At 41.2% G+C, this 23687-nt stretch overlaps 1 protein-coding gene across 2 annotated transcripts in view; it reads left to right on the top strand.

Annotated features, from left to right (window-relative positions):
• The window catches only part of camkmt (calmodulin-lysine N-methyltransferase), a 113439-nt gene that overhangs the window by 1355 nt on the left and 88397 nt on the right, over positions 1-23687 (top strand). The window contains exons 1-4 of one of the 2 annotated variants that reach the window (XM_079690384.1): positions 28-160; positions 294-462; positions 2710-2888; positions 3296-3360. In XM_079690384.1, the coding sequence (XP_079546510.1) occupies positions 322-462; positions 2710-2888; positions 3296-3360 (385 nt within the window). In that variant the 5' untranslated portion in view covers positions 28-160; positions 294-321. Of the gene's footprint in view, positions 1-27; positions 161-293; positions 463-2709; positions 2889-3295; positions 3361-23687 lie in introns of those variants that run through there. The other variant, XM_079690383.1, reaches the window with a different exon arrangement.

The raw sequence follows: 23687 nt of genomic DNA, 5'->3' as shown, positions 1-23687 counted from the left end.
GATGACGTAGCGAGCAACGCTAGGCTGAAGTAATCAAATTGAGATAATCCCCTTACAGTTTAGAACTGACAATTCAGCACGATTCTATCGATAGTCTATTGCCATGTCTCGAATGCCAAAAGTGTACGGAAGTAGCATGTATCCATTGTGGGTGTAACAGGTGATTACAGCCAGGCATATCTGCGAGCAGTTGTGCGTTGGTGTAGTTACCATAAAAAAGCCTTATTTTTTGTATAACCTTATATATATACCGGTAACTGTGACAGCCCTACAGTGATTACATTTGTTTGCAGATTTATTTACGCCCACCGGTTGGATAAAATGGAGAGGGACTGCATCGACACTGCAGAAAAAACCAAGCCGGCGTCGCCTTTGAGGAAAAATATTAATGAAGAAGCAGCTAATTCACCGATCTGTGGTGCTACTGATGTGGCGAAGGCCAGGTGGACTCTGCTGAGACAGGTAGGCTATTGTTAGCTTCAAAACAAAACAAAGCAGAATCAGAATTCCTTTATTATTCCAACCGTGGGGACATGCACAGTGTTACAGCAAAAAGTGGCATAGGAGGTTAAAAAAAGACATGCCATAATAAAGAATAAGCCAACTTATTAAATATAGAGAAAAAAGCACACATTAGTAATAATACAATCAACATAAAGAAACATAGTACACATCCCTTGCTAACAATGAGGAGCATCAATTGGAAGAACTGAGTGACATATTAGGTGCTGAGATATTATAAACATGTTGGGACATTTATAACATTATATGTGTTTCTATATCTATAAAGGTGATTATTGCACAGTATTGCAAGATTGTGTCTTTATTGCACAGAGCCTATAATTTGTTCAACATCTTTAAATATTTGTTCTACGTTTGAATAATGATGGGAACACACTGAAGCAACCAGTGTTTCGCCTTCTCATGTTTCCCCTCTTTTTTATTAGCTACAAAGCCATTGTTTCCTACAATTACTATTGCAATGTGTAGTTCAATTAGCATATTTGTATAGCCTAAGCTTTGTGAAATGTGGACAAGGGCATAGCTTATGCACTGCAATATACCTGTTTCAGTCTGTTACGGTATTGATTCATTGGTACTATGATCTGCTATGACATTGGACAACTTGAAGCTTAACCTTACTGTAACTTTATCATCAAGTAATGTAATAACAACATATTCCAGTTACTTTTTCACCACTAAGAGTTTCCCTCTCTTCTCTCACAGGGGAGCTGTTAAAGTAGAGTTGATAAGTTTCTGCCATAGATGGGCATTATACAGACGTTACACTCTGCTGCCAAGAAAAGCTCCCTGTAATGGGGCCACCTTGCATTCTGCATTTCTTCCTCCTGGCGCAGTAATGACTCCAATATGGACTCCACCAAAATGCATAGATAGATAGACACTGTAAATAGGACTTATGTAATGTAATGAATACGTTCAGGATGAAAATATGTACAATCATGCTGATCTCATCTTGTCTCTCAAAAGCTTTGGACAAGGTTCAACACTGGCTGACCAACATTTGCTTACAGTTAAATGCAAACAAAACAGTATGCATGATGTTCAGTAAACGACCAGTCAACATCGAAGGATCCAATGTGTTTTTAAACGGAGCAGAAATAGAGCTAGTCTCCCACTTCAAGTATCTTTGAGTCATACTGGACTCGAACTTGACTTTTAAGAAACATTTTAAGAAAGTATCCAATACTATTAAATTCAACTTGCAAAATGTTAAACAAATTAGACCTTTCTTAACTGTCAATGCTGCAAAGTCATACCTCCGCTGTATTATGATATCCCACATTGATTACTGTTTTACAAACTGGTCGTTTGCTTGTGCCAGGAACCTGAAACCAATAGAACAGCTGTACATGAGAGCTATCAAGGTGTTGGACAGAAAGCCACATTCATACCACCACTGTACCATCCTTGAGAAACCCACTTTCTTGAGGAGACTGTGAAGTCCACTGCAGACGGACCACTTTTGGACAAAATGTCCTCTCCATTAAAGGCAGCTCTTTGTGGAATAGCCTCCCAACTGAGACACGGGATTGTCCCATTCTCAATAGCTTCAAAGGTCAGCTCAAAGAATGGTTGAGAAACAAACATCTGTGCAATCACCGCTAAATGAACTTTAACACAGGGGTATCTCCTCTTGCACTTTAGGTAGCTCTTGTATCTCCTCTTGCACTTTATATGTCGTTGCTGCTATATTGTATTACCGTGTCATAAATACTTCTGTATGTTGCTCTTGCTCTTTTGCACCTTTTGCATATTATGTATTTTGTTTTTACTATGCTTGTAAAATGTAAACTTCTTAAATGTTTTATGTGAGGGACTGCGGATGGAAATTAGCTCAAAGCTAAATCTGGCACTGTTACGCTTCCCTGCCAAATAAACGATTAAATAAATAAAATACATTATGTTTAAGTATAGACAGCAACACAGACAAACCACATTTAACATTAATTAAGGTTCAGGATAACATGATGTTGTTATGGAACATTTGAAATGTAACATTTCTTTTAAATATCCATTATAAAGTATGGTCTTCCAAAGGATTTCTTGTATGAAACCTCACGCTGCCAAAACATTAAAACAAATGTTGAAACTTTACAGCAAATTGAATATGATAAATGTTCCAGTTGAGAGATGTGCTATTTTGAGGAAATTGAAATCTATTAACTTTCCTATATTTCCACGCAGGTGTTGCGTCAGAAGCAGACGGACGCTCCAGAGGTCAAACAAGTGTCTGTCCGCAGGTTTGCAACGTTTGACCTTTTCAGTAGGAAGAGGCTTCTGACTCAAGACCCCAGTGATACCTCAGACGACCAGTGGGTGGAGTACAGAAGTGTCTTCTTTCCCGAGTACAGTGCCTTGCTCAGGTACACACACATGAATGGATCCAAATAAGGCTCTAGTTTCAAACTGGCACAGATGAAGCACAGCGACCAAACAAGGGGTCGTTTCATGATAACACAGAACTTAACACGTTGCAGGTTCATAAAGTGAAGAGCAAAGTATCTCCAAGGACAACCCATACAAGAGATGATGTTATGAAGTCATTACCTAAACAACACCTTTTAATATAGTGATTCAAATGCTGTTGAATTCAACTTTATTCGTCTCAATGTTGCTTTTTCATTTTCCAAACTCTTATTCAATGCAATTGAGATTTGAAAAGAAATACATGCTGACATATCTTGTTAATTTCCTTCCTGTTATAATGTATTCAAACAACAATAGTCTTCACCCATGCCGCTGTGTAATCATCTTTATTTGTCTGTTTCAGGGACAACATGGGGCCTATCCGAGTTAACGAAGTGCTCAACAGTTTTGACAACACCGGTAATGTCTGTAAGTACCTACTTTATCTTACTACTACTTGCATTGTGTTTTGAATATGGTCGAGTCAGTATGATGTTACTTTCACACAGTTTGTTTGACCTGCACTCACTTTTATCCCATCCCATCCTGACACACACACACACACACACACACACACACACACACACACACACACACACACACACACACACACACACACACACACACACACACACACACACACACACACACACACACACACACACACACACACACACACACACACACACACGCTCAAACTCTGGGTTAGCCTCATGCTGTGTGCTGCTAGTGTTTGATTGATGGTTTGATGCGGGTGGTTTGATTCCATCTCTTTGAATGGTAGTACGTCTCTCGTGTGGCTTCCGATGCGATTTATCATGTATGCTCATTCCTCCCAACTACCTTCAAATGTCCTTGAGAAGGAAAGTGGGCTTCAGTCTTCTTATCCTCTCAGTCGACAGTGATGAGTGGCTTGGGAGAAAGGTAAGAGCGTGACTCAAACAGGGCTTTGCAAATGCTTTATGATATGAAGTGGAATATGATCACCTGAAACACAAGAGCCTTGGCCTCACCTTCATTCTGTCAAGTTTCTCTGAGGCATTTAGCTCAACTTCTGGTTGAGTTGGGTTGTATTCTGCTCTATTCAGTTATTTCTTATTGCTATATTTTTACAATCCTTTTGTAGAGCTATTTCAATCAGACATGCATGACTGCTGTTTACCTGAGTGAATCACTTCTGTCAGCTACAAGCATTTGGATTGTAAAATGACTTATAAGCATGCACATTTCATGTTAATCGTATGTGTATTCCTCTCATTAACTATATACACTCAGTAGCTACTTTAAACATCCATCCATCCATCTTCTCCCGCTTATCCGTGGTCGGGTACTTTAAACATTTTCACCCAAATTTCGTATTATTATTGAAATCCAATACAACGTTTCTCACCTGAAGTTTACTTTTTGATGCCTATAAAGTTTTTTTTAACACTCATAGGTTACATTTTTGTGTTTAACATCTTATGTATATTGATAGTAATAACAAGGAACTGTCAATGTGCAGTACAATACCAATGCAAACTACATCCTCAATAATTCATACGTCATTTAATGTCCACCTTTTGGAAAATATGAACAACAACTGAACTTAATACACTTCATGAAGGTATCATTTGTGGCAGAGCTGTTGCATTAGATGGCAGCTGAATGCATGTTGTGTTTATTTGTAAGTTGCATTCAAAGCCATACAATACATCTTTATAGTCAAGTTAATTAAAATGTGTCTTTTGATTACACCTCAGCCATATCAAATATTGAAACAATGCTAAGTATCATCAGAAACAACAACATTATGCATTAATAGAGCTTCTTCTTTGATGATATCATGTATAGGAAGTTGTTTAATACTTTTCTCATGTGTTGGGTTAGGACAAAGGTCATGGGTTAGTGCTAAACAGCCAGATGGCTCCATAGGACTCTGGGTCAGAGGTGAAGGTCATGGCCAGAGGCTACTTCATTGCACACTAGGATCAGACTATATAAGTCATGACAGAGCTCAGCGGCAGCTCTCATTCCAACCTGCTAGAACGGATAATCCCTATTCTCTTCAAGGAGACAATAGGATCAATACCTTTTCCTTTGTAGAGAGAACATGGGGAGGTCATCATGTTTTTGCCTTGTGGCACTCGAGCAACCTTCACTGTGTTTGTGATTTGCATTTCTCCTTCCCTGTCTTTCTTCCTCTTCGTCCTCTCATAGTGACTTCTCTCTTCCCTCATTTCTTTTCCCCTCTCATGACTTACAGTATAACCCTTCATCCCTCTTTCCCATTCCACCCCTCTTACCATTCTTTCCTCTGTCTTCCTTCCACCCCCTCCATCTCTCTCTCCTCCCAGCTGGAGTCGTGCTTGGCCAGATGGGTAACTGAGTTCCTGACTTGGCCGGTGGATTAGCACAGCCGGAGATGAGAGCATAAAGGTGGGGAGAGGAGAAAAGGGGTAGAAGGGGAGATGGTGGGTGGGCATGCCAGAGGTGTGTGTGTGTGTGTGTGTGTGTGTGTGTGTGTGTGTGTGTGTGTGTGTGTGTGTGTGTGTGTGTGTGTGTGTGTGTGTGTGTGTGTGTGTGTGTGTGTGTGTGTGTGTGTGTGTGTGTGTGTGTGTGTGTGTGTGTGTGTGTGTGTGTGTGTGTGTGTGTGTGTGTGTGTGTGTGTGTGTGTGTGTGTGTGTGTGTGTGTGTGTGTGTGTGTGTGGAGAGCCACTAGCAACGGGACCTCGTTCGTCGAACAATGAGCCAGCCATCTCCCTCCTGTTCTCCATTCCATGTTTGGGACTAGTAATGCGTGAGATCAATTAGGATTGGTTGAGAGGAGGCTTTGAAAGGCCCAGAGGTGACCCTGTCAGAGCTCTGGGGTATATTTTTTGGGATGGGAGTCAGGGAGAAACCCCTCTAAATACACAAACATACACACAACTACTTACCTTTACCCCTCACTAAGATATAGAGCCACACACTCATACTTGCAAACAATCCACACAGTCCTGCTAATGAACACATATTCACTTTGCCCACCATCCCACCCTCTCCACCTTTCCTGTTATCTTGATAATCCCCCCTACCCCTGAGGTGTGGACAAGCCCAAATCCTAGGGGTCCTTGTCCTTCTGAATAGCGGGCTAAAAAGCCTGGCCGGATTAGCCCACTGCCTCTAAAATGTGTGGACTCAGCTTCAAATTGCTATCCCCTCTCAGCATGACTCGATCTGCCGGCTATTGTGCTTGTGCCACCACTGTGCATATATGTGAACATTATGTTGGTCGTAAGGTGACGATAAGCTGGAGTCAATGGTTTCATTGCAAGACCCGAGGAGCGGCCAATGAGTCTCAATGAAGATGTTTTAGGGAATGGAGAGCGTATGTTAGAGATGACACCATATCACTTAAAAGACTTTTAAATATTTGGGATTTAACGTCACTTATGCCTATTGTGCCTTTTATTTATTTTGAAAAGATATTTAAGTCCTAACAAAAATACATACATTTGGTTCAATGTAGAATGCAATATGTGTCAAATACTGCCCATTACGTGTTGTATGTCAGGCTGTACTGTAACGCAGTGCTTGTATTCGTACAGAAATACTTAATTGGGCACAAATAAAATAAATAAAAGTAAAACAATACAATCGATAAACTAAATGAAGGCTTTAATGCCAAGGGGATCTACAGTATAAATCAGAACGTTATCAATATAAACTCTGATCATATTGTATGTCATACTCACAGTGGGAGACCATCTTTTAAATCAGTAGTATATGTAGAAAAACTATATATTTGATTTGTAGGTATTTAAGTGGTAAACATGTTTTATCTTCTTCTTTTATTAAAAAAAACCTGTCGCTCAAACTTTGAATTGTTTTGATAAATTAGTACTCTCAGCATAGACAAATATATTTGGACTTAGTTTGTATGACGTTCATTTTGTGTTAGGACATTATTATTATTATAATTATTATCTTGTTGCTCCTTTCAATCAAGGCTTTTTGTGTTTAAATTTGCCCTCATGCTTCTACTGATGTTGGTGCTCTCTCTCTAATAGTTTTTTTTGGGCAACCTCACTCCCCTTCTGATCCGATGTCTCTTTTTAAAAATGTAAACTCGTAAAAGTTAGTCTAAGTTAAGAGTTTTGTACCTGGGTAATTTACAGCAGCCATATGTAGGCAGTATCAGACAGTTGACTTTGGTTCGTTTCACACTCAAGTACAAAGCCCCCCCTCTGGTGGTGATTCAAAAATCAGTGCAGTTACATTTGTAACTCGTTATTTGTTGTCAATGAAGAATTGGCCCTATTTCAGACTGTTCTTGATCACTTTGAACTATTTGAACCCTGAACTTCCGACCTTCCTTTAGCTGACGACGGGGGCTTGTAATTGTAAGAGAGCTTTGTGCGGCCGTTGTTTGGGGTTTTAGGGGTGCTTGTTTCCTGCTAGGGATCAGGATTTAAGGACACAATACAGGCCCTTGGGGTTGGGTGACTAAGAATGCATCAGAGGAGGTGTGTGCATGTGTGTGTGTTTGAGAGGGTTTAGGGAGAGCTTGTTGACATTGCAGGGCTTTTGGTAAGGGGGCTTGTTGGGCTGTGGGGTTACTTGTTGGGTTCATTTTGCAGGGAGAGGTTACCGTGACACACACACGCTAACAACTTACTTTTTCTGTGTGTTATAGTGTTTAGTATGTTCCATTGCAGTTAAGCTCGGCCTCATTTAGACAAATGCTTTCCCTTTTCTTGTATTAGTGTTTGTGCGTCTTTGTGTGTGTTTAATCAAGAGCCAAGCATCCTAATGAAGCCGAATAAAGCCTTCTTCTCTACAGCTGTCATTGTCTGAATGGCTTCTCCTTTCAGCCTCTCACTCATCCCTATTATCTCCCACAGACTTCACTGGTAAATGCTAAGCCCTGAATGTTTGAGTGTTGGGAGGGGAGAGGAAGTTTCTAGCTGGTAATTTCTGTGTGCACATCCGTTGTTTAGTCTGGTATGTGACTGTTTGTAACGGGAGGATGTTTATAACATGGAAATAGGACTGGGTGGTATGGACAAATCATATATATCACAATATTTCTGATTTAAATAGCTCGTTAATATAGAGTTGAATATAAGTGCTTTCACAAAATATTCACACATGATATTTTTGATCAACTATCATTAGTGATGTGGATATAAGGGCTAAGTGGCTAAAGACAAATAAAGAACACTGTCTGTTCGGTTAAGAATATGTGATCAATTTACTGTTATGCAGCCTTTGAAACTAGAAAAGGAAAGGTATGGATATTGCGATCTCCGAAATCTTTGAGGAGTCTCGTATCACCATAATGATATATTTATAATTTGCACAGACTACGTGCTAAAGGAATAAATGCTACTATAAGTCATATGTTTAATTACCAAATAAGCCAATGATCATTCTAAATAACAGACTTGTGTTCTTGTCACTTCCTGTTGCAGTCTTAGACAGGTGTGTGTGTGTTTTCTGTATCCAGTGGATCTGTCACATTCATTTTTGCGCGTTTAATGTGTTGTACCAGAGTCTCAGTTTTCTTAGTAACTGTTTGTGAGTGTGTGCATGCACTTCTAACCATGTGCATGTGTGTGTGTGTGTGTGTGTGTGTGTGTGTGTTGTAATAGGTGCCCCCCGTAGTCTTCCCTTGTGCCAAGCCTTTAGCGGAGCCCTGTTTGCATAATTATGCTAATTCATTGTGCCATGGTGCTAATTAGACCTTGTTAGACAATAGAGCTAGACTCGGGGCTGGCAGGCACACACACACACACACACACACACACACACACACACACACACACACACACACACACACACACACACACACACACACACACACACACACACACACACACACACACACACACACACACACACACACACACACACACACACACACACACACACACACGCTCACTCAGACTGTTGTGTCAATGACAAGGTTTGCGGTCCCCCTCTGCGCTGTTTATAACGTGCTCTCTATAGAAATGGTTCTCCACTGGTGTGCTGTGGTCTGAGCTCAGGTGTCTCTTACGTTTTTCATTCAAGCTAATGGAACAGAAATCAATATGAAACAAAACACAAACTTCCTCACAATCTGAAAAAATGTGTCCATAACCAAATCATCATTCTTTCTTATGTATCTCGATATTTTTCTAAAGTCCAGTCATGTTATTGTACATTCTGACAATAACCAATACTACTTCAGAAGTATTCTTTTGGTTGACAGTCTGATTTGACGAGTCAGTCCTGGACCCTTTATTAGGTACATTTGTATTATTTCTAGAAAAACTGTTGGACAGAAGACCTTTATTTTCCAAAATGCATCGTATTATTGGTATTTTTAAATGTTCATACTAATGGAAAACATGAAAAAGTTGTACTGTAATGACATAATAACCTTATCTGGTGTCTTGAGGTTATACCCGTAGTGCAACGCATATGCAAGAAACATGTTTCAGGAGAGATTGAACAAATAGTTACAGGAGGACGAAAAAGGTTTTGCAGTTACAGATTTGTTTTATAAAGACTTTTAAAAAGATGACCCCAGCCTCTCAGCCATTGTAGATTAACGTGCTTTGTTATGACGAAGAGTAGATCCTAATTCTGTTCAGCTTCATCACTTTTTGAGCTGCGCTATTTTTCGTTTTTACAAGACAGGCTAAATGTTAACGACATGGTCAATAAATGTGGCTAACCCAACCACACACTTAATGATTCCTCGACCTCTTCTGTCAGCATGCATTTTAAATACATTGTGTGGTTTTTTAATTAAAATGACAGTTTGATTAACACATTTCAAAGAAGCCAAATGAGTCGCACAAAGCACAATTAGGATGTTTGCCTCTTTTGTTTGTTCTTAAGAGTTGGATACAAATGACAGACTGAATTGCTTCATAAGAACATTTTTAGCCATTGCCAGAATAATTGTTTCTAAGTCAATAATTTAACCACTAAACACAAAAAGACAGTCGCACAGTAAGTGGATCTGGCTCTTCAAGTGTGTATGCACATGTGCCTGTAGTGTGTGTCACTTTGTGGTGCAGGAGTGGGGGTTGGAGGTAGTGTAAGCAAGACTTGAGTGGCTTGAGGGCACATTGAAAGAGTTGCCGGTTGACTTAATTGAAAGTAATTGATTTTCGCTTCTGTAGCCTTGTCTCCTCCATCCGCTCACTGGAGGAAACAAGAAACAGGGACTTGCCTGCAGTCTTGTTGGGTGCTGGAAGCTTCTCGACACTCGAGAAGTAAACAGTCGTCACACTTTATCTCAACACAACTTGAAGCTAATGTGCAGATGCAGACATAGATGTTTGTGTGCATGCATACTAACACAAGTGCAAGCTGAAACTCCCTGCAGTAAACCACCATTGTGACTGTCAGCACAATAGGGATTGAAGGTGAGCCATTGGGTGTAACTTTGCTCTGGGAGTCTTCTCCTATTATAGCCAGGAAGTAGGTGTGTGTGTGTGTGTGTGTGTGTGTGTGTGTGTGTGTGTGTGTGTGTGTGTGTGTGTGTGTGTGTGTGTGTGTGTGTGTGTGTGTGTGTGTGTGTGTGTGTGTGTGTGTGTGTGTGTGTGTGTGTGTGTGTGTGTGTGTGTGTGTGTGTGTGTGTGTGTGTGTGTGTGTGTGTGTGTGTGTGTGTGTGTGTGTGTGTGTGTGTGTGTGTGTGTGTGTGTGTGTGTGTGTGTGTGTGTGTGTGTCCAGATGCATGTGCACTATTACCAGTAAGCGGTGGGGATTATGTTCAGGAAATGAGTAGAGCGTTAAAGGTTGCTTCCTTGCCCAGTGCTTTTGCATTGTCACTGCCGCTAATACTCAGCTAATTACAAGGACATACTTTAGCAGCAAGCTCAGCCCGTAACCCCTCATGTCTCTCCACCCCGCTCCCTCTCTTTCTTAGGTTACCCCCTCACCCTAGAATTAGGGGATGCAATGAAAGAGAGAAAGAAAAGAGAAAGAGTAATAACAGGTCTCTCCCCTCCCTAAAAGCTCGCCCTCCCTCTGGACGGATACAATTATTGGATTTTTCTCCATTTAAGTCACCCAACCCCTCTGTGCCCCTCCTGGCAATGTCCCCTATGGTGCCTAAGCTCAGCATATACTGGCCCTTCCAACCATGTAACACACACACAAAGAAAGAGAGGCAGTATATAATATCATTGAGTTGTGATTAACAGTTCGGAAATGGGCTATCAACCAGAAGGCCCTATCACCAACGTACAATATACTTCCTCCTGTTAGCTTTAAGGCTTTTATTCATTCAAAAGGCCTTTCTTAAGTCTGAAGGAAAGTGCTTGAGTCACGCTGTTCATACCATTGTAGCACAAGTATTTTATACGTTGCCGTGACTACTGTAATCATAGATAGCAATCTTCATAATTTCTCTTTAAAAATAAGTCATTCTTTTATACAAAACTAAACTTTGAGTTTAAAGAAAATCATACATCCCCACCTGCAGTCATAATAATGAATTCCCACTCGACATTATAGATCCTTAGGTAACTAATCTAATGCATTTGCGCAATAGAGTGCAATATGTATCAATGGATCTAGCTAAGCCTTTTCCCTTTATCCACTAACTTTGCCTCGCAGTGTGTCTATATGCGTAGTTGTGTGTACCATGAATGTATGCACACACACACAAATGCTGTGAGTGTGCTTACATTAGAGAGCTAAGTGATTAGTGCATTGTTGTTAATTTGGCTCTCCTCCCTCTTGTACCCATGAAGTGCACCATGGGTACTTCCAAAGGCACAAGTGCACACATGAAAGTGCACAAGTGTGTGTGTGCTTGTTTATGTGTGTGTAAGTGTGTGTGGTTATGTCCCTGATGATGTTTTAAAACAAATAGATGATTAATGTGATTAGTGTGTTGGTCGGGGAGTGAAACGGCTGTAGTAAATGGCTACATGGTCATATGGGAATACGCTTGGCTCCACTCCAAACACTTAGTGTGTGTGTGTGTGTGTGTGTGTGTGTGTGTGTGTGTGTGTGTGTGTGTGTGTGTGTGTGTGTGTGTGTGTGTGTGTGTGTGTGTGTGTGTGTGTGTGTGTGTGTGTGTGTGTGTGTGTGTGTGTGTGTGTGTGTGTGTGTGTGTGTGTGTGTGTGTGTGTGTGTGTGTGTGTGTGTGTGTGTGTGTGTGTGTGTGTTAGTATTTCCTTGCTTTGGATTGGTTTTACCATTTTCTCCCGACTTAGAGCTTTAAATAATAATTCTGCAGTTAAGGAAATATCCTCAACATAAAATATAATTAATTTAGAAAGGAAATGTTTTCTAGTGAGGCATTTTTCTAAAACAAGGAGGGTCATGCCTCTATTTTTCACAGTTTGATTCACCAGAACCTTTTAGGGACCTTATGAAAGGTTTTAAGAGATCTGTTGCCGACTCTTTGGGCTATCATACCTCTAGTACTTCAGGACTTTATCCTCTGTTTAATTTACAATCTGAGATAAACATGCAAAATATACTGAGGTATGATAAGTATAAGTATCGTTACGTCAATCCTTAGTTCCTAAGTGTTTCCTCAAAAAGCCCCAACAGAGACGTGGAGCAGCCTTCAGCCTGTCAACACGTCTTCGTTGACAGTGCTAATGTGTTTGTTATTTAGCTAAAGAGCCATTAAGTTGAACGTGTCTCACTATACAGCTTTAATGCTCAAACTGCTTCAGTAGTTGTTCACTCTGTCAGTCTCTTTCTGTCTGGAGACCCCCTAAATAGCCCCACTGGGGCCTTTAACTGTCAGTTGGCTGTGCTAACGCTAAAGTAAGTGTTGACACTAATGGTTGTGCTAAATGCTAATGGGAGCTAGCGTGGGCCTCTGAGGGGAAAGTTAACTGATTTTCAAGTGGCCCCTTGAGAGAGTGCACTAATCGCTAACTAGCAGTAGCATCTCTCTGGGGCTTTTGGGGCTATATAACTGCAAGCTGCCATATTGTGCTGTGTCTTTACTCCATCATTTGGAAATATGATGGGAAAACAAATTAAAGGGGCTTTTGTTTCTGTTTGAGATGAGATATGGAAGACAACACAGTTGAAAGATATGAAACACTGCAAGTTAATCATTTTAATATCCTAATAGTTATATGGCTTTTACATTTTACTTGTATTCTGTCCGCCTACTGTATCTTTCCACAGCAGACCATGGTGCCACGGACATTTGTGTTTGCCAACTGAGGCTGAAATACTCTCTCTCTCTGGACATGGAGATGCCTGGTCATAATTGTCTGTAATTGATCACATAATGGGCTGAGTATGAAATATAAAAAACAATGAAGTCAATGACCCTGTTTGTCACAAAGTCAGATTACTAATTAACTTTTTTTTTTAAATATACTTTTTATGGCCAGTGCAGTCCTCAGATTATGGATCATATGCCTTTCCCTAACAAGTGCACACACTTAATTAAATGTATCGATATCTTTTGCCAATTTGTCACAACATTGATTGGTTAATAATGTATGAAAGTGCCTCTGTCTTTTGCACTGAGTTCAAATGTGCACATTATTTAGAAGAAGAGCTTGCCTTAGCAAAGATTTGAGAAGAAAAACACATTAAAAAGCATGTCAACTCCATTTTCTGATATAAAAGATACCACTATTATACATTTTTGGGATATTAAGAACAGGTAGTAGAAACAAAGACAAGATGATACCTTTTCAAACGTTGTGTTTTACTCTCTTCATCTCCTTATCTTTAAAGAGATTCAGGGGAGCAGAGCTGATATACCTCCAGGTTCTGATGTTGATTTTTGAGGCTGATATTTACACAAACACAACACACCTGTGTGTGATATCTGTGTGTGCACTTAACATGTGTGTGTGTGTGTGTGTGTGTGGGGGGGGGGGGGGGGGGGGGGGGTTTGTGTGTGTCTCAGTCTCAGTAGGGACAGAAGGGATTACAGGAAGATTGGTGTGCAACCAGGTTGCTAGACGGATCCCCTCCTAACTCTCCGTGCTGCCCCACTGGGCCTTTCATCATCTGTGTGTGTGTGTGTGTGTGTGTGTGTGTGTGTGTGTGTGTGTGTGTGTGTGTGTGTGTGTGTGTGTGTGTGTGTGTGTGTGTGTGTGTGTGTGTGTGTGTGTGTGTGTGTGTGTGTGTGTGTGTGTGTGTGTGTGTGTGTGTGTGTGTGTGTGTGTGTGTGTGTGTGTGTGTGTGTGTGTGTGTGTGTGTGTGTGTGTGTGTGTGTGTGTGTGTGTGAGAGAGTGTGATCACAGATGGACAAATTATTTTTCAGTAACCTACAGCTTATTCCTCCGCCCTCCTTTTCTTTATTTCACGACTTTTGGGTTTAAAGACTCTTACATTAACAGACATTTAAATTATCCTTACTTTAACTGTCTTTAAGTCTTGTTGTATTTGGGTGTTTCTACGTATCAGTTGATGAATTAATAAGTAGATGGATGCATTTTGTTTGTTTTTGTTGGCGATTAGTTGTTTCACATCAAAGATATTAACACTTTTCTGTTTCTAGGTACTTAAATGAAAATACTTTCTCCTTTTGCTTATATATTGTTATTATATTGTAACTATCTCTGGGTTTTGGACTGTAGTTAGGACTCATATAATATTTGTAGTTATCACCAAAAAATGTATTCTTCAGTCAAGTGATCAAAAAACCTTTGCTTACATTGCCCGATACTATTATTAGGCCTAAAACGTAGTTGATCTGTCAACCATAAGTGGCATAGGTATTCACATATACCACTACTCCCCGAACACTAGTAGTAAAGAAACTGCAAGTTTAAAATATATCCAAATAACCCATCAAATCAACCAGATGTTCTTTTGGTAAGTAAACTATACGTTTTTGTAACACTGTTTAAAAGACATGTTATTTCTGAGGCTCTCTATGATGGTGATACAGGTTCTAATTTTTTCTTCCCTTCCTGTTTCATCACTTCCCTCTCACTCTGCCTCCCTCTCACTCTCTCCACCCACCAGTGATTGCACAATCTTCCCATCACCACCATAATCATAACAGCCTGGATTCTGTGCCAGTGTACTTCCCGTCTGCGCGCACACACACACACACACACACACACACACACACACACACACACACACACACACACACACACACACACACACACACACACACACACACACACACACACACACACACACACACACACACACACACACACACACACACACACACACACACACACACGTGTCCTGGAGGAGAAATACAGTTGGAGCTTTTATGCTGCTTTCCCAAGTGGCTGTTTTTGAGCGCAGCCACAATGGAGGGCCTAATGTGGATTTGTTTAGAGAGCTGGTTAATTGGAGTGGGATGCTCTAATTGCATCTCTTTCATTGTGTGTGTGTGTGTGTGTGTGTGTGTGTGTGTGTGTGTGTGTGTGTGTGTGTGTGTGTGTGTGTGTGTGTGTGTGTGTGTGTGTGTGTGTGTGTGTGTGTGTGTGTGTGTGTGTGTGTGTGTGTGTGTGTGTGTGTGTGTGTGTGTGTGTGTGTGTGTGTGTGTGTGTGTGTGTGTGTGTGTGTGGGGGGGGGGGGGGTCACCTGGCCTTTGTTTGGACTGTGTGTGGGAAAACATTTGCTCTGCTATAACTACACTACACAATCACTATGAGCTACATAACACACACATAAGGGGTGTGAAGTGTCTGAGTACAGAGAGCGTGAGGGAACAAATAGAGAGAGAAAGAATAAATGATTATGCCTTATAATAGGTATACACTACTGTATGTGCAGCGTCCCCTCCTCCCCATGTATGTGAACGCACAACTTGTGTTTGTCCATGTTCATCTGTGGAGGGCTTGCCTCTGTCGCTTTTTGCTGGTGTTGTCCCCCAGTTGGGGGTGCTCTAAGTCTTCCTATGACTCCACTGCTGGCTTGTGTGTGCCTGTCAGTGTTGTGTGTGTGTGTGTGTGTGTGTGTGAGTGTGTGTCTCTGTGCCTGGCTATTTGTATTTGGAAGTCACTTACCAGTTTGACATCTGTGTTGTCATACCACAGTGTCCTGGTATGACTTTTGACTTTTTAGAAGACTCACTGTAAAGAAGACCCACATTTAAATATAGGACTAACTTCAGTATGTTTTTTACAGTAGGCCTACTAGTAGTCAGAATCATTTTACAAATTGTATACAAGTGACACATTAAAGAAAACACCTGACTCTATGAATAAGGAAATGTAATAATTGCAGATAAAGGACCTGAGGGGACATCGATGTTGTACTGTGGCTGTTTCCACCAGAAGACCCCATCCCAGTTTAGCTTCTATTAGCAATTTTGGAACATCATCAAAACAAATAAGGGAATATCTTTTGAGCGAATGGTGGTAAATCCTTCAGGAGAGTTCTGCATAATCAATGAAGCTGTTGTGGAGGCTAATCGAGGCCTGATTTCTTATGACGGCTCTTGAGGTTTCATTTTCCCCCCCCGAATTTGTCACTGTTGTCAAAGCTTTTAAGTTCATACTGACCAAAGCAGGTTTGAAAAACAAAATATGTTTTTGTAGGACTGGGCAATACTGGTTAAATCAAATATCACAGTATTGTTGCACGACTACCTAGATATTGATGTTGTGAAGATATTGTAGGGATGACTATTTGAGCTTTCACTAAATGGCACACTGAGATTTTTCATAAATTATCATAAGAAACGTCGATATAAATGTGTAAAAGAAAAGATAGCAAGAAAAGTTGTGCAAGTTAAAAAAATGACTTACACACTAGATATGATCTCAAATATATAGATAATTGAAATCATATCTAGTCTCATATTTCAACACATAAGAGCCAAAGTGAAATAACAAATATCGAAGTAATAAAATAATAGTTAGTCAGTTTCATCCACTTTTTCTATCATTCCCCTCTCTATTCCCTTCCTCTTGTCTGTACCGATTAGTTTTTCCCTTTGACTTCCCCTCTTTTCTCTCTGTCTGTCCAGTTTTCTTTACGTCTCAGTCCACCATCCACTTATGATGATTTGGTGTGTGTGTGTGTTTATGTGTGTCGGTACCTCTGTGTGAGTGCAAACACATGGCGTGCCCTAAGTGGGCCAGAGCCCTAATGCTAATCAATGAATGTCATTTAGGCCCATTCTCATCTTGCAAACACTCAAATGCACACACACACACACACACACACACACACACACACACACACACACACACACACACACACACACACACACACACACACACACACACACACACCACAGTGCTTTGCTGATCAATTGAAAATAAGTGTCATTCACTTTTGCTCGTCTGCTAAAGGACACGGCCCGTCTCTGTTTCTCTTAAGACGTATCTCTGTTTCTTTCTGTGCTTCTGTGTTTAGCTTTCATTGTTTGGCTTTATGAGACAAGAGAGTGATCTCTTTTGTCGGCGTAAGTGTGTGAGTCTGCCTTTCTCGTTGCCTGTGTGTGTGTGTGTGTGTATTTGTGTGCATGAATGTGTTTACAGGGTCAGGCTAAATGGAGATGTATTATTAGTAACCTCTCTGAGCATGGTCACTGTAGTTCCCCAGCAAGGCAATCAGATCACTTAAGAGGCTTCTTGGTCTATGGCCTCAAGCTTCCTGTCTCTCCTTGTATGCATCTCTCTCTTTCTCTCTATCCTTTAATGCCTCTCTCAAACACACACAAAACCCCCGGCAGCCATGGCCATCACCCCTTATCTCCTCTCCCTGCCTCTTCTCCTCTCTACCACTCCTGCCTCCTGTCCTTTACCTCCATGGGGGGAAAAAAGGACAAGGTCATGAAGATAAACATAGGAAATGGAGAGTGGATGAGAGAGAGGGAGACAGAGAGAGCTGAAATGAACCATCTCATTTGGACATTAGCCTCTGGGCGACTGTGGTGAGAGGCTAGCTAGCCTAGCGGATAATGCCCAATTGTGTATGAGGCATTATTTAGCTTCAGTTAGCCGGCTGCTTTGACAAGCTATTACTGGGATGAATGAAGTGCAGGTTAATGCAGGAGTGTGTGTGTGTGTGTGTGTGTGTGTGTGTGTGTGTGTGTGTGTGTGTGTGTGTGTGTGTGTGTGTGTGTGTGTGTGTGTGTGTGTGTGTGTGTGTGTGTGTGTGTGTGTGTGTGTGTGTGTGTGTGTGTGTGTGTGTGTGTGTGTGTGTGTGTGTGTGTGTGTGTGTGTGTGTGTGTGTGTGTGTGTGTGTGTGTGTGTGTGTGTGTGTGTGTGTGTGTGTGTGTGTGTGTGTGTGTGTGTGTGTGTGTCAGGTAGGTTACTGCGCCTGGGAGTCAGTGGCATAGACATTGCTTTACTTACTCGTTCCTTGTGCAATGGAGTAGTGTGCAACACACGCAAATACGCTTGTGTAGTTGTGTGTTTCTTGACATTATGCTTAGTGGAGAGTTTCCATCCATGCATGCGCAGACAGACAACATTACCACAGACAGTCAGCTCTTTGTGCTGCATATAAACCCTGTTCACTTGAGTAGGCTGTTCCGTGAAAGGTCCCTTAACCCCGTTGAAAGGACACTGAGGAGTTTGATAGTGAAACTGGTGAATCTGCTTCCATAGACAGAATTACAAATAAATATCTACAGTATATCATGTCCACATTATTTACAAAGATTTAAAGGCAGTTTAATCTATTTTGTATCTTTTTTTTGTAATTAGTAGACAGCAAAAATGTACACTAAGTTCAGTTTTAGCTTAGCTATCTATCAACAAAGTATTGAACATTCCTACTGAATAATTTCCCTTCAACTAATTTAAGTGAACAACTCTTTACACTCCATCCCTTAAGATTGTACCGTTAGAAGATGTGTTTTGTAAGCCACTTGACTGACATAACTTCCTTATAAAACTGTCCTACCTTGTTTTATTGCTGATTATAGACCTATAATATCATGTTGGTGTATTGTCTACAATCATGCTTCCTTGTTACTGCAACCCTCAGCAATTGTAGATGTTTGCCTTTTTTTCCCCTTGACTGTCAGATTTATATATGTCCTCTCCAACTTCCTGACCACTCAGAGGATCAAGACAACTATTGGTGTTATAAATGTCCCACTTACTCTTACTTTGTTAACACCCTGCATTGCTGTTTGACAGAAATGTACTCTGTCCAGTGTTCACTCTCAGGAAATCTATAAAATGCTCCATAGTTGTTTAAAATGGCACAGAGTAAATTGTGTCTAAAATACACCTCGCTGGAAAGCACTATAGAACATAACTGTTTCTGAGCTCAGACAGTTAAATGAATTCAAGATGTAAAGTCAGCCTAAGTAAATATAAACTTGTATTTATGAACTCATTGCCATTTGTGTTATGTTAAATCCTGATTACTGCACTGGAAGCATTTTCTGTATTTAATTCAAGTCCAAAAAAACTCAAAAAGATGATCCTGTCCTTCAGATATGCCCAGCTCAGTAAAGCATGGATGGGCTGACAGAAAAGAGGAGAGCGTCTAATAGAGATATATCATTACACTGTTATATGTGTAATCCATTGTGCTGCCATTGAACAGCAGCAGCATGAGTTTGGCAGTAGGCCATGCACGCACACACACACACACACACACACACACACACACACACACACACACACACACACACACACACACACACACACACACACACACACACACACACACACACATACACACACACACACGCACACGCACACGCACACGGGCACGCACACATACACGCTGTGCCTCCAGTGGGGCAGTAATAGAGGGTGTGAGTGTATTAGTCGCTACAGTCCAAGTGTTAAGTGCTGGCCTGGTGTGTGTGAGATCGATGACAGCCGGGCGGCCCCTCATCCACACATGCACACGCACACACACCCACACGCACACACACGCACACGCACACGCACACACACACACAGGAGCTGTGACACATAGCCTGGGGTCAGGGGTCATAACATCTCTGTCTCTCAAACACACAGACATATCTCTCTCTACTTTTGTGTGTATATATGTATCAGAAACACTCTCTCTGTCTATTACACACACATGCACTCACACACACACTCTCACACACATTCACAGCCATACATATACCCACCCTGTCCTGTGAGCGTGGGGAGGGGCCTGCTGTCAAGCACCGGTGGTCCATCGATACTCGGGCAGAGCACTAATGCCCACTGTCTGCTGATGGACGCTGGCCTGCCTCCAGGGACCATTATACTCACTGGGACACAGACAGACTCACACATACACAAACACACACAAACACACACTATTGCAGTAACATGGAACACATAAAAAACCCTTACTTGTACTTTTAAACTCAACCACCACACAACGATGGATATATACATACACATTTTCAATTGAATGTGTATTAAGAGGATTGCACCATCTTTAGTTTTAAAACTCAACATTTGGACATCCTTATCATAGGAACGACATAAAGCAGTCCTCGTGTTATGGCAGAAGTGTAATAAGGTCATTCAAGGTAAAGGGAAATAAGGAATAATATTGCACATTTAGGATTACCAAATTACAAAAGTTGGGTATATTTTTAAATGTGTACTCCTATGGTAGTGCTTTTCAGTTTGGTAGGACAATACAAGTAGCCTGACACTAAATGGTGTTGCTTGATGTCAAAATGTATGGTTGGTAAAGAAAATCACATGTGTCTTTGAAAGTAAACCAAGAGAAACACATCTAACACATTCAAACACTTTACATCAAATCTAGAAACAATGTCTCTGAACTGTTACAATTCCTCACAGCTTCTTGTGCAACATAAAATAACAATAAAAAAAAACTTGAATTATGACTTTGACTTTGTTCCTATGGGCTTCTATTTAGCGAGTGAGTCTATGCAGTGACAGTCCCCTTATATGTCCAGCTTGCATTGCTGCTACAGTCTTTTCTGACACAGTTCTAGACATTGCTCTTCTATGCTTTCCCGAGACAGGCAGTAGGGTCAGGAGGTCATCAGCGCTCACATGTCTAAAATCACCAGATTGCTGCAGGGATCAAGTGCTCTGTTCTGATCCTTCGCCTTGCTATCCATTGAGCTGCAATCCAGACACCATTAGAGCTTACTCTTCTCCACTTTCCTGTGGTTCTTTTCCTTTTTCTCTTTTCCTGAGCACCAGAAACCTCGATTTTGCAGCTCCCTGAAATCCGCCCAATTAAACACACTCTCTCAGGTCTGTGCTGTGTGTCAGGCTTGGCACCTATGGCAGTGAGTTAGCATTCTTACCACACGAGAATTGCAGTATCCCATATCACACAAGATTTCAATCTTTTCAGGCTTCAAATGGTGGGTTTCTGTCTGGCCAGTCAGTGTCCGGATCTGATGGCGTACTCTGAGGATATGCTAGCAGATGAGGCGTGGCTCAGGTGGGTGTGAGATAACGAAGAGGCCGTTCTTTCAAAACAAAAATGGTGGCTTCTAAAGAGGGTAAAGGGATGGTGCAATCGTTTTTTACTTGATTGGAAAATAAATGTTCCCTCTTCTTTTTCGAGTGCCTTTGGTAATAGTTTGATTGACAGATGATTTGTCCAATCACCTTCATCCAATCACCTGCCACCTATATTTTTGAAAGTGCCTTAAGAAACGTTTGCAATGATGGCTTCTCTATGGTGTTTCTGTGAAAGCAAACTGGTGTTATCCTTTAGGTGGAGTGTGTGTGTGTGTGTGTGTGTGTGTGTGTGTGTGTGTGTGTGTGTGTGTGTGTGTGTGTGTGTGTGTGTGTGTGTGTGTGTGTGTGTGTGTGTGTGTGTGTGTGTGTGTGTGTGTGTGTGTGTGTGTGTGTGTGTGTGTGTGTGTGTGTGTGTGTGTGTGTGTGTGTGTGTGTGTGTGTGTGTGTGTGTGTGTGTGCTAGTGTTTATACAAAGCCCACTATTTTACAGGCTTTGCTACAGTTGAACAAATATCTGATACACAAATTCAAATGAAGTGCTATAAGGAAATGTAACAGCAGTGTCTTTTTACATGTTCAATTGTTTGGATTGGAAGAGCATTGATTTCCATGCTTGGCTGCATACTGTGATTACCCATAGATCTTTTCAGATGAAGTCAAATGTATTCTTTCCTATCTGAGAGGGCTGCTTTTATATAGTTAGAGTCATTATACGTTTAATACCATCACCAAATAGCACTGTATCCATGGCTATCAGCATCACCAACAATGAGAACTCAATTCTGATTTTGCTCTCATGTAGATATCTGAATTCCTCATTAGACCATGATTGACACTTCAACTGTTTTTTATTAGTAAGGTACAATAAAAAGGCGTCCCTCATCTCAGAGAATTTAGAATCCCAAAGTGTAATACCATATGGGAAAATGGAAAGTGTAGCTAGTTACAACAAAGCTCTTGAAGGTATTTGACTAATCCATAATAGAGAATAAAGTAGATATAGATTTATAATAAAAAGGGAAAAACCTGTGCGTATCATTTTAAGTGCTTAGTGTGGAGACCACTCCTTTTTGTCCCTGTCTCTGTCCCTCTGTCCCTCTCTGTCTACTGTTAAAAAGCACCAGAAATGCCTCATTAAGCCCTGCTCTGGAAAACAAGCAAGAGCAGAGTTGCAGAGGAGACGGAGACAGGCAGGAGAGGAGTGAGCAACACAGAGCGAAGACATGAAAACAAAGTGAAACATGATGAGTGAGAAAACAGTGAAAGGACACCTTGAGAGGGAGAGAAAAGAGAAAGATGGGTCCTGACAGGAGAAGGGGGCTGTCTACAGATATGCCTGCATCAAATCCAGGCGCCTGTGGGCATTATCAGAGTACACAAACGCACACGCACACGCACACAGATGCACAGTGATAACCCATCAGCACTGGCCAAGTGTTGTTTAATCCAACCTGACTTGCACTCAACAGAAAAAGCAAATTCACTTCCACTCACAGTCTGGAAAAAGGAGCGCTCTTCACATAAATGGCAGCGCTCTGAATTACTCCGTTTATGTGTGTGTGTGTGTGTGTGTGTGTGTGTGTGTGTGTGTGTGTGTGTGTGTGTGTGTGTGTGTGTGTGTGTGTGTGTGTGTGTGTGTGTGTGTGTGTGTGTGTGTGTGTGTGTGTGTGTGTGTGTGTGTGTGTGTGTGTGTGTGTGTGTGTGTGTGTGTGTGTGTGTGTGTGTGTGTGTGTGTGTGTGTGTGTGTGTGTGCCCACTGGCATGCACACGTGCACACACTCCACAGCTCGTGTTTTTATTTTTGTGATGATTTTTCAGTGTGTTTGTGCGTGTGTGTTTACATGTATTGGTGGTGACAACCTCTTCAGCAGTACCCCCTTCATTGTGTGACAGGCAGATAGCTAGGCTGCTCTGCTCCCTATTGTTAGGGGGCTGTCATCAAACCCTGCTTGTACAGCCAGTTATACCGCCTGCATATTTGTGTCTGTGTGGGAGAGTTTGCACTTTGCTGTGCTTCTACATCTTCAATGCATACACCTGAGCATGTTTTCCCGTTAGTGTGCTAATGAGTACGCTTGTTTTTGTTTGTGAGCATGTGTGCATACAGGACTGTCTCAGAAAATTAGAATATTGTGATAAAGTTCTTTATTTTCTGTAATGCAATTAAAAAAACAAAAATGTCATACATTCTGGATTCATTACAAATCAACTGAAATATTGCAAGCCTTTTATTATTTTAATATTGCTGATTATGGCATACAGCTTAAGAAAACTCAAATATCCTATCTCTAAATATTAGAATATCATGAAAAAGTATACTAGTAGGGTGTTCAACGAATCACTTGAATCGTCTAATTAACTCGAAACACCTGCAAGGGTTTCCTGAGCCTTGAAAAACACTCAGCTTGGTTCAGTAAACTAAATCACAAGTATGGGGAAGACTGCTGATCTGACTGC

This window comes from Notothenia rossii (genome assembly GCF_949606895.1).
Source record: "Notothenia rossii genome assembly, chromosome: 6".
NCBI lineage: Eukaryota > Metazoa > Chordata > Actinopteri > Perciformes > Nototheniidae > Notothenia > Notothenia rossii.
This window is presented reverse-complemented; position numbering and strand designations above follow the sequence as displayed.